Here is a 12,387-nt window from a genome sequence, read left to right as displayed (position 1 = left end):
TTGAATTTATTGAGACATTAAAGAAAAAATTTAGGTCGTTATATTTTGGATTTAAATTATTGTCTAATTATTCCGCTGTTGTTTTAAGATAGCATGATAAGATGCCTTGCATGCTTATAGGAAGAGTTTTCTATGAGTATGCGGCGGTTGCCATGACCCTCGATTCACAATCTCGGGTCGGGGGCGTGACATCAAAACTGTAGTAGTAAGAGAGACGAGGCGAAAGATTTCAGATATTTGATGAGTGAGGAGACCCATCAAGTACCACATGAATGGGACTACTATAGCAACTAAATCCATCAAGTCTCAAAATTTGAGATCTTTTTATTTCCATCATTGATTCAATAATACCCACTGAAAACTAAACAAAACCAAAAATAAAAGGAAAATACAGCAAATTGGCAATTGAAGCTACATTTAATAGAAGTTTCCGAGTCCCACGGCTCTCCAATGCTTCATGACATGATCTTGGATCTTTGTCAATAAGGCCTTGGCATGAGACATATCTTGCCATCAACCATGCCAATTGGCCTTTTTGATCCATGGTTTGGTGACTTTGGTCAAAGTTGACTATTGAAAAGAGCTTATACTCAAACTTACCCAGGAGATTGGGAGGGAAGCCAAGCAGTAACTTTCTATTCCTTCTCGTATAAGAACTTTTGAAAAGAATGTGGATAAGGGTATGAAAAGACGATATTCTATGAGTGTCCAACTAAGCCTTGAATTTAAATCTAAACTACTAAAAAAGACCAAAACACTAACAAGAAAGAGAAAAAGCAGAAGACTTCTTTAAATCACTGCAATCTGCTGCTATCCCCTTCAAACCCATTGAGCTCTAGTTCTCTGTAGAACCGAGGAATTTTAATTAAGTGGCTACATTTTGACTGGTTAACTTTCATTGTCCTTGTGACTAATTTATGTCAGCATTTGTCAATAATTTGCCTCTACGATAGGTAGCAGGCATGCATCTCCAATATGGACTAAAAAAACTAATGGACACTTAAAATCATATAATCTCAACCAAAATTTTGCTCCAATCATGCCTTGAAGAGAGTAATATCAACAATAGACTCCTAGACTACTTAGGCTCTAGAGTTGGCACAATCAGATGTTTTAGATGAAAGCAAGCTTGCATCAGAGTGACTTTGACGCAATTTATGATCTAATGTGACAGCTCATACTTAGTTATCAAAAGTGTCATATAACAGGATTCACCATCAGAATTGTTCTGACAGTTCAATTCTGCCTGTAGATGCCAGAAGCTAGACAAATGCAGTTTTGAAAGTCAAGGGATGCATTTTGACCTAAGCAGCTCTAGAGTTGGGAACATATTGATTGTTGAGGTCACATCATCAGATGTTCTGGACGAAAGCAAACTCGCACAGACTGATTTCAACCCAACATGCACCCTACATAACTTGATAGCTTATACTTAGTTATCGAGTGTCATATGACAGGATTTTGCCTTCCGAAAATTGAATCAGATTGCATAAGCCTGATTATAAAAACTTCATGGATTTTGTTGAGTGACAGCCACAGATTGTGGGTGGTCTTTTTAAAAACTTGGAAATATGATAGCTAGTTAAAGTTAGGGCATTTAGATTTTAGACTGTCCCTCTTTTCCAATTTCTGCACGCTAATACTAGGATATCAAGTAATTATGAGATTTAGGCAAGTACTTAACTGTACCAATTATTTTTTCAATGATTTTTTTTCTTTGACGTTGTTTTCTAGTATGCTTCATTTGTTTTGTTTTTCAATGACATCTTCTGCTTTCAGTCTTTTATTTCAGGTTTTTTCTTATTTTTTCAGATTGGTACATAATACATTATATTGTCAAGTACATTTTCTTTTCTTGTTATTTCACCCAATTTTTTTGGACAAATATCTGATTTGTTTTGCAGGCAGCAAAAGTGTGTATAGAAAATGTTCATCTTCTATCTGCTGTTGGAGAGAATAAATTTTCTAAAGAAAGTTCTGACTTACATATTTCTTTTCTAGAGGAAGTCTTGCACACAATAGAGAAGATATTACCGCATGGTATGACTTTTTGCTCTCAATTGTACGATTATCCAGATACTGATTCAGTAAAAGTCTGCTATTTTTGTTAAATAATACTTGTATTCTAATTTTGAATGCCGCTTTCCTGCTTTATTTTTGTTCCATTAACTGTAAAGTATTGATATGTTGTTAGAGTTTGCCTATACATTATGCACTACATAAATCATAATCATAATCATAATCATAATCATTACCTCATTAAAACATGTAGTTCACAGCCCATTTATTCTTCTTTAATCACAACTTTCTCATATATTACATTCTCAGTCATTTGAGTCCATATCATTTTATACATCTTCCATCTAGGTGTCCTAAGCTCATCCTCTCTCATTCCAAACCTTCTTCCATATTTAAGCTCTCTATACCAATGCCTTGAATCTTCTGATGCATGAAAAATAATATTAGAGCATTGTATTTTCAACTATTATATTTATAATTTATCATTGAGCGGTGGAAAATAGAATGTTTTGCAAAAGGTGGGTATTTGCTGAAGTTTTTTAGTCACACTGATCTCAAATATTTAATTAGTTTTATATTTTATTAGAAAATGGCATGAAGGCTGTAGATAAAAAGTGAAGCCAAGGATCGGTCAAACTACCTGGGTTATTCTAGTTATGAGGTATTAAGCTCACCCATGATGGGCCTTGTCTTGGAATTCTGCAAATGGTCGGAGTTGGAGGATGAAACTTTAAGGGCAAGTGTTCAAATGCCACAAATTGATTAATAATATAACAAAAGGGAAATTGTGTAATATGGCAGGAAATTGTGGATATCATCTCATATAGTGACGGAACCTGCATTTTACTTGAAGTAGGAGAACGTTAACCACCAATTTGTGATGGTCATATTATAGCTATTTGTTTAAAAGGAAGAATTTGCCAATGCATGCAATGTAAATTTGTTTTCCCGAGCCATTCATAAACATCCATAAAATTTTTTCATAAGGAGAATATTTACAATAGTTTTTGATCCACTAAATAACTAGTCATAAAATAAAAATTTTTTCTGTTATGCTATATAATAGGTTCAGCACCAAATAGCTATTATCTTTTATAACTAAAAATTAATTTTAGTGGCAATTGTTTATTTTCAGTTTTATGCATTTAAATTATCATTAAAATTTGTAAATGAAAATGTATAAAACATATAATGGGGACAGGCAAGTCCATGCTATTCCTTTTTTAATTAAAAGAAACACTAATCCATATATTATTCATTACAGTGACAGATTGCTGAGTGAATAAAACCTTTAGCATAATAATGGTCAAAAACAAAACAAATGGATGAATAGGCAATTGATTTATGACTGGATACTATAATTCCTCCGTGCTAAAGAGTTGGCATATGATAGCTGAAAATAAGAATTTAAAGATGAGACAAAGTTTGAAAGAAGGAGCATGTGAACCTTAGTTCAAATAAAGAATGGGTTTCTATCATTCGTTATTTATTATGATGGCCTCTGATCTGGAATTTGAAAAATAAAAAATCAGTAGTGTCAACAATGACAGACTTCCTTTAAACTTCAATTTGAAAGGGTGGCCTAGTGCATGAGGCTCCCAACATTGCAAGGTCCGAGAAGGGCTCGATGACAGACTAACTTAAAGGATGACATAAGAAAATCAAAATGAATTGCATCAACAATGACAGATTAACTTAAACAATGATATTAGGAAATATTTAGGTTCACTTCAGCTTCCATTACAGTTCTCATAGGAAAAGCTAGGAAAATGGGATCTTTAAACTTCTCTCCAATTAGCCTTCTTGCATTGGCGACCTTTTGGGAACGAGAAGTAGACAAAGTGGGGAAGGTGCACATGTTTTTGAGAAATTCTCGAGAACTTGCTATCTTAGAGAAGAGAAAATTATGAGCTAATAGGTGACTTAAAAGTCTAAAAAAATTATAAACACAAATATTTTCTCATATGCATGCTCCAAAGAATCTTTCTTTTATTAATATTTTCTCAACATTAATATTACGAAGACACTTATTAGTAGCACAACCATCATATAGGAGAAGAGATCAATTTTAAGATGCATAATTCTTTCTATAATAGCCTAGCCCGAAATAACTTGGGCCCGGTCCACTTGACCAAGCCCAATTGCAAATCGTGGCCCAAAGGGGCTGCATGACTTTTAAAGCACCAAAAAAAAAAGAAAAAAAGAAACAAAGAAGGAAATGGAGGAAGAAGACTCCCGTTGAAAGTCTTCTTCTCCCAGGGAAATTCGTTTGTTGGATTATAGGGCTTCCTTATATAAGATGAGATCCCCTCCCTTCCATAGTCATCCATCGATGAGATCCCTCCTCTCTTCATCTTTCTCCCTCTATTTCCCTTCTTGTTTCTGGACAATCATCATTGTGCTCGGCGAAATTGAGGCCAAACACCACCTGAGATATGGTGAGATCTCTCAAAAAATCTTCCTCCCAAGTCCTCTTGGTTCATAAAGCTCGGATTTCAGTCAATTTTTGCCAAAATTTTCTTAAAAAATTGGATCTTTGAATCCCCTATTTCTTCTCCCATGTTTCCCTTGATTCCGGTGCTGTTCATCGTTGTTGATCATCGGAGCAAGACCTTCGACTGTGTTGCGATGGGCCGCATCCTCAGCCATATTTTTTTCGGTGAGAGTTCTTGCTGTGTTGGGGAATAGGGGGATTCAAATGGAATTCCCTGTTTCGCCAAAACGAAGAAGAAGAGAGAAAAAAAAAAAAAAAAAGAAAAACAAAAAAAAGAAAAGGGGAAGGAAGAAAAGTTGTTTCTTCCTATTCTCTACCTTCTCTCTGTACTTTCTCTCTCTACATTTCTTTCTTTACCTTCTCTCTTCTTTCTCTCTTATTTTCTCTCCTTCTATTAGGGTTTTTGGATCTTAGAAAATGGTTATCTCCTTAGTAACTTTGATCAACCTTGGTGAAAAGGATCTAAACCTTGGTCATTGGGCGGCATATTGGTCCCTACACTAATTAAGCTAGGCACCACTAGATCTCACCATTAATAATTTTTATAGAGTTGTCATATCTTAGTATGACTCCTGATTTATGATTGATCAATCAGATGACCTTAATCAGCTAATCGGAATCTCGGGCACTACAATTTGGCCAGCTTTATGGGGATACTAGATTTTAGAATTTTTATTTTTAAAATAATCATGATAAAATTTTAATTGAAATATGATTTTTAAATATCAAGCTCATAGAAGAATTTTCAGGATTAATTGGATTTATAGTCTAGTTTTGCTTGTGAGGTAAGTAATGTTTTATTTTTTCTAGATTTATTGGCAATTTATAAATTATTAAATTAGTAAATTTTTGAATTGTACTTGTTCAGAATAGAGTAGAGAAAAATCAATTGTCTATTTCATCTAGCCTCTAAAGGGCTTTTATAGGTTCTTAGATACAATGTATTTGGACATCTATTAAACATGGTAAGATCCTTGTATCTATGGTTATAACCATATTAGGTACTTAGATACAATGTATTTGGACATCTATTAAACATGGTAAGATCCTCATATTTATGGTTATAACCTAATATGGTTATAACCATATTACATACTGAATTTTCTCCAACAATATATGGTTATAACCTAATATGTTATAACCATATTACATACTGAATTTTCTCTAACAATTTATGGTTATAACTTAATATGGTTATAACCATATTACATACTATATTTTTTAACACTTCTCCTTAAGTTGGACTATATATATCAAACATTCCTAGCTTGGTACATGAGGAAGAAAAACGAGTAGGCCCAAGAGCCTTAGTAAAGATATCAGCCAGTTGATCCTCTGACATTGTGTGGGGAGTAACAATCTTTCTTGATAGAACAGCATCTCGAACGAAATGACAGTCGACCTCAATATGTTTAGTTTGTTCATGAAAGATAGGATTGTTTGCAATGTATATAGCAGACTGATTGTCATAATGCATCACCATAGGTTTAGAATAAGAAACGCCAAGTTCTCTTAATAAGGAATTGATCCACATCATCTCACAAGCTGTGTGAGCCATTGCTCTATACTGAGCCTTAGCACTTGAACGGGCCACTACTTTTGTTTTTTACTTTTCCATTTGACAAGATTTCCTCCAACAAAGATGCAAAAACTTGATGTGGATCTCCCATCACTCACCGAGCCAGCATAGTCAGCATCGGAATAGGCTTCAATTTGTAAATGTCCATTTCTTTTATACAATAGACCTTTTTCTAGGGCTCTCTTAATATAATGCAAGATCTTTAACACAGCATTCGAATGACAAATTTTAGGTTTCTGCATATACGACTCACTACCCCCATTGCGAAGGAGAGGTCAGGTCTTGTGACTGTCAAATAGATAAGCTTCCCCACTAGTCATGGTACCAAGTGACATCCTCAAAATCATCTCCTGAATCATCAATCTCTGATGGTAACTGAGAATCAATAGGAGTAGAACTTGGTATACAACCAAGTAAGCCTGTCTGCATCAATAAATCAGTGGCATATTTTCTTTGAGAAAGAAACACTCCTTGCGACTCATATGCCACTTCAATTTCCAGGAAATATCGAGGTTTGCTCAAATTTTTGATGACAAAATAATTCTCTAAGTGTTCTTTGACCCGAACAACCTCATCATACTCACTACCTGTCAGAAGAATATCATTTACATACACAGCAAGAACAATCAATCCAAAAGATGTTTGCTTCACAAAAATTAAGTGATCAACCTTGCTACAACGAAGTCCAATTTTGTTAACCACCTAGCAAAATTTATCAAATCAGGCCCATTGGACTCTGCTTGAGGCCATAGATAGCTTTATTTAGCTTGCAAACTTTCTCCCCCTGAGCAACATAATTCGGAGGTTGCTCCATATAAATAACCTCGGATAAATCTCCAGATAAAAAAGCATTACTTATATCCATTTGGTGTAGTTTCTAGTCCTGATTAATTGCAATGGAGAATAGAATGCGAACTGAGTTGAGGCGAGCAACTGGGAAAAAGGTCTCAAACTAATCAATACCATAGATTTGAATGTATCCTTCAACGACAAGACGAGCCTTAAAATCATGAAATATTGTACCATGCCGAACCGGTCGGTACACCCTGTATCGAGCCGGACCGACGGGGAACCGGCATAGTTCAGTCGGTTCAAACAGTATACCGACGGAGGAGGGATGGAAAGAGAGGGAAAGTGAGAAAGAGAGAGAGAGGAGAGGGAGGGAGGCGGGAGCCGCTAGAGGCCGGCGGTGGCTCACTGCGGCCATCGGAGGGCCGCGAAAGCATCCGCAGCTTATCGATTCGCCTGATAGGGCTTTGAAATGAGTGAGAAGGAGAGAGACAGAACGGGGAGATCATTGGATATGGGAGTAGGCGGCGTCACAGTCACGGATGCGGGCTTCGTCGAGGCCGAAGGAGGGGGTGGTAGAAGCGGCGCAGATGGTATCGTGGTCGCAGAACAGGGACTGTCGTCCCTGTTCACGCGATCCTCTTTTTTAAAAATGAAGATCAATAGTGAAGCCGGCAAACCATTTGCTGGCTTCACTGTTTAAAAGATTTTTTAAAAAAGTTAAAATCAATGAAGCTGGCAAATTATTTGCCAGCTTCACCTAAGTTTCGATTTTTAAAAAAAATCGTCTAATTTGCCAGCTTCACCTAAGTTTTGATTTTTTAAAAAAATTGTCACCCCTGTTTCACGCCTGCGGTGCCGTGTGCGTGGACTGCACCATCCCGCGGCCACGACGGCCAGTTGGAGGCTGTCTGGCGGCCGCGCCCCGTCCTTCCCCTCCCTCTTCTTTCTTCCTCTCTCTATTTCTCTCTCTTTCTTCTCTCGATTCGGGTCTGATGCCTTCATCGGTTTGCTGTCAGTTCAGACGGTATGGTACGGAATCATACTGAACCATACCATCGATCGACCGAAACGGCCGTCGGTATCGAGACGGCGAACCTTGCTTAAAATGCTCCATGGTGCCATCAAGCTGGTACTTGATTATAAAGATCCATCGACATGCAATAGGATAAACATCGGATGGTGGTGAAACTAACTCCTAAGTGCCACGATTGACTAGAGCAGCCATCTCTTCATCCATGGCCTGTCTCCATCTGGGATCAGATTGAGCCTCCTGGTAGATCCTGGGAATAGATATGGAAGACAGAGATCAAATAAAAGATCGAAAAAAAGATAGAAGATAATTAAAGGTCATAGAGGCAGATATTGGGTGTAAAGTATTAGATCTTTTATCCTTTCGTAATGCAATAGGCAATTCTGAACTTGAAAGATGGCCAGCAGGAATCTCAAATGGAGATGACATGGTGGTGGTAAAGATGGAGGATCTCTTTTTCTACGATGACTATAAACCTGCAAAGATAGAGTAGAAGTACTAGAAGGTGGAGCTATGGAAGTTTTGGGAGGAGCAATAGGCGGTAGAGGAACACCAGATGACTCGGAAGAGATGGAAAAGAATGGAGTGGTTTCAAAGAAGGAGACATCAGCAGAGACAAAGTGTCATTTAGAAAGAGGATCGTAACATCGGTATCTTTTCTGAGTGCGAGAATATCTTAGAAAGGTACACCGAATAGATCGAGGAGGCAACTTATCTCTGCCAGGTCCAAAGAGACGAACAAAACACAGACATCTAAATACTTATGGGGTGAGAGAGAAAGGTTCCTCAGAGGGATAGAGAATGAAAAATGGAGATTTTCCATCTAACATACTTGATGAAGTCCTATTCATAAGATAACATACTATAAGAATGGCATCACTCCAATAAGGTTTAGGTATCTGCATATGAAATATAAGAACCCACGCTACATCTAAAATATGTCTATATTTTCTTTCAGCTAGTCCATTTTTCTGAGAGGTGCAAGGACACGAGGTCTGATGTATTATACTATAAGAAGTACAAAAATCTACAAAACTGGATTGCAAGTATTCAGAGGCATTATTAGTGTGAAGAATTTTGATAGAAGTGAAAAATTGAGTTTTTATTTCATTATAAAAGTTTTGAAATCTAAAAAAACTTCAGACCGACTTTTGAAGAGATACAACCAGATCATCTTAGTGTAGTCATCGACAAAAATCACATAATATTTGAAACCTAATCGAGTCAGGACAGGACTCGGACCCTAGATATTCGAATGGATTAACATAAAAGGAGAAGAACAATGCTTATTAATGGAAGAAAGAAAGGATACTGTGATGTTTTCCTAACTCGCAAGCTTCACATTCAAAACTACCCCAAGACTTAGGAAGAAGACCAAGATTCTTCAGGACTTCTGTAGATAGATGACCAAGATGACAATGCCACTGATAAGGTGAACTGGAAGAAGACAACATGGCACAAGCAGGAGATGTAGTACCAGCAAGGAAGTAAACTCCATCCAGTTTAACACCGCCACCAATCGTCTTTCTTGTGCTGAGATCCTGAAACATACAATGAGAAGGGTAAAACGTAACCGAGTAGTTTAAGGATTTAACAAGGCATCCAAAGATAACAAATTCAAATGATATTTAGGAGCATATAGGACATCTATAAGAATGAGTGTAGGAGAAATCCTCACAGTACCGCATCCAAGAATACGAATTGAAGTGCCATCCACCATAGTGATAGATAGCATATGAGATAATTGAGTGTATGTAAAAAAAAAAAACCTCTGTTATCTATGACATAAAAAGAAGCACTTGAATTTAATAACCAAGACATACCAGGAGTGACTGCAATAGCCATCCCAAGAGTTGAAGACACAATAGGTGGAGTTGAAGACACAACAGATGGAGCTGAAGATATGGAGGCACTGGTGGACTGGAGAAATCGCTCATAGTCAGCCCGTGAAATCAGAATAGGGTCATCAGCGGCAGGAGAGGCACCAACGTCAGATGAAGTTGTAGAAGATGCAACACTAGCAAGACGAGGGGCAGAAGGCTTTCCAAATTTCTGCCAACAATGCTCAGTAGGATGATTCAAGCATCCATAATATGGACATGGTGGAAAAAAATTGCGTCCACATCCATGACCTCCACAACCCCCTCGATCGTTACGAGCACCAACAGCAAGAGCAGTGTTCTCCATAGATGGAGGAGATGTGGGCTATAACTTAGTAACACATAGAACATGACTCATAGTATTGCTCAAGATGGGAATACTATCATCAGCCATGAGTTGAGCTCGAACATGAGAGTGAGGAATTAAGCCAAGAAAGAAACTTCGCTACATAGAACTCCTTATGCTGTTGTTGAAGAACAGAAACATCAGCAATGAGAAGATGATACTGCACAAGCTCAGTCCTCTTTCCTTGAAGAATGCTGTAGTACTCCTGAATTGAGAGATCCTTCTGCTGCAAAGAAAAGATATCTGAGCAGAGAGTAGATCTTTGAGACATTCTTCTCTTGAAAGTAGGTCATTCTCAAGAAATCTCACATCTCTTTTGCTGTGGATAGAAACATCACAGTGTTAGCAATATGAGGCTCTAGACTGTTTAACATCCAGATAAGAACAGTATAATCAGTCTCTTGCTATTTGCAGAATTTCACTAAATCAGCACTATCAATAGGTTCTTTATCTAGATGATGGAGCTTCCCATGGGATCCTACCATGTAGCGAAATATCTGAAACCAAAGAACATAATTGGCACCATTAAATTTGACACCAGTACCAAGAGAGGTGGTTTTCAGATCATTCGAGGTAGAGGTCAAAGAGCAAATCTAGAGGATCTATCAAAAAAATAGGCTGATCAGCTCCAGGAGGCCAAGCAGCTGCAAGGAAGAGACCAAACAGCACAAGTGGCACAAGGAAGAATAGATCTGCAGTAAGGTAGGCTGAACAACAGCAGTAGTAGGAGAGATTGAGCAGCAGCAGCAGCAGCAGAAAGAAGAGATCAAACAGCAGCAGGAGAGGCGGACGCCTAAGCGTCATCAAGAGAGAGGCCGAACAGCACAAGGAGGTTGAGCGAACAACCCCCAAGAGAAACCAAGAGGAGAGAGGGGGACCGTGCGGCAGCAGAGAAGGTTGAAGATCACCAAGAGAGATGGGAGGCTACGGCTTGATTAGGGTTTGGCTCTGATACCATGTTCAGAACAGAGTAGAGAAAAATCAATTGTTTATTTCATCTAGCCTCTAAAGGACTTTTATAGGTACTTAGATACAATATATTTGGATATCTATTCAACATGATAAGATCCTCGTATATATGGTTATAACTTAATATGGTTATAACCATATTACATATTGAATTTTTTCTAACAATATATAGTTATAACCTAATATGTTATAACCATATTACATACTGAATTTTCTCTAACAATATATGGTTATAACCTAATATGGTTATAACCATATTACATACTATATTTTCTAACAATACTAATTCATGATTTATGAATATGATGAAAAGTATTTGATTATTGAAAATATCTTATTTTTGAAATATCGTGATGATGCATGATTATAATGATTGACCTGATTTGATTGATTTTGATAACCCATGATTACTTATATTTTTGTCGAACTAAGAATTAAAAAAATTACGTGATGATTTGAATTTTCAGTTTGGCTATATTAAGGATCCCACTAATAGAGGTTAATATGTTGGTATTTGATTAGTCTTGAGGGCAAGAAAGGCGGAATCGAGACCCATGCCGGGTAGGATCAGCATGAACTGACATAGAGGAGAAGGAAATTGGGGAGGAGGAAAAGAGAGGAGGGCAGAAGGAGGGAGGGAGAGGGTGGCCAGAGGAGATGCAGGCGATGGCCACAGGTGGGCCACGGGCACGCTCGAAGGGCTGCCAAAGCTTCTGCTTCCTCTGCTAATTCTCAATCGAGAGAGAAAGAGATAAAGAGAGGGGGGAGGGAAAGAAAGGAGAGAGGAGAAGCCATCAGAGAGGCCACCCGATGGCGCAATCGCAGCCTGCAGTATCGTGGGTGTGAAACAGTGACGATTGTCTTTGTTTTTCAAAATTTTTTAACCATTGTTGGCTTTTCTGTTTCTAAGATTTTTTTTAAAAAAATTCTCAAATAGTGAAGCTGGCAATAGATTTGCCGGCTTCACTATTCATTATTGTTTTAAAAAAAATGTGATGACTGAATAGGGGCGGTCGCTTTTGTTCCATGGTCGTGGCTCCACTCGCATGCTTTCCACCATTCGGTGGTCACGGTGGCCACCCGGCTCTCTTTAGCAGCATCTCTATTGGATGCACCTCTCTCTGGTACTATCATTCTTTCCTCTCTCTTTTTCTCTCGATTAAATATCCTATTTGACGACATCGAGCCACAGAGGCCTTCACGACCCTTTGGTGGCCTCAGTGGGCTACTGCGGGCCTCCGACTGTGTCGTCCCCTCTTTCTCTCCTCTCTCTCTTTC

At 37.9% G+C, this 12,387-nt stretch overlaps 1 protein-coding gene across 1 annotated transcript in view; it reads left to right on the top strand.

Moving 5' to 3' along the window:
• The window catches only part of LOC105033579 (endoribonuclease Dicer homolog 3b), a 60,959-nt gene that overhangs the window by 13,671 nt on the left and 34,901 nt on the right, over positions 1-12,387 (top strand). Inside the window, 1 exon segment of the mRNA XM_010908443.4 lies at positions 1,905-2,040. Within this exon segment, the coding sequence (XP_010906745.2) occupies positions 1,905-2,040 (136 nt within the window).

The sequence above is a fragment of the Elaeis guineensis genome, chromosome 4 (assembly GCF_000442705.2).
Source record: "Elaeis guineensis isolate ETL-2024a chromosome 4, EG11, whole genome shotgun sequence".
NCBI lineage: Eukaryota > Viridiplantae > Streptophyta > Magnoliopsida > Arecales > Arecaceae > Elaeis > Elaeis guineensis.
Note: the sequence above shows the minus strand (reverse complement) of the source record. Positions and strands in the feature narration are given on the sequence as shown.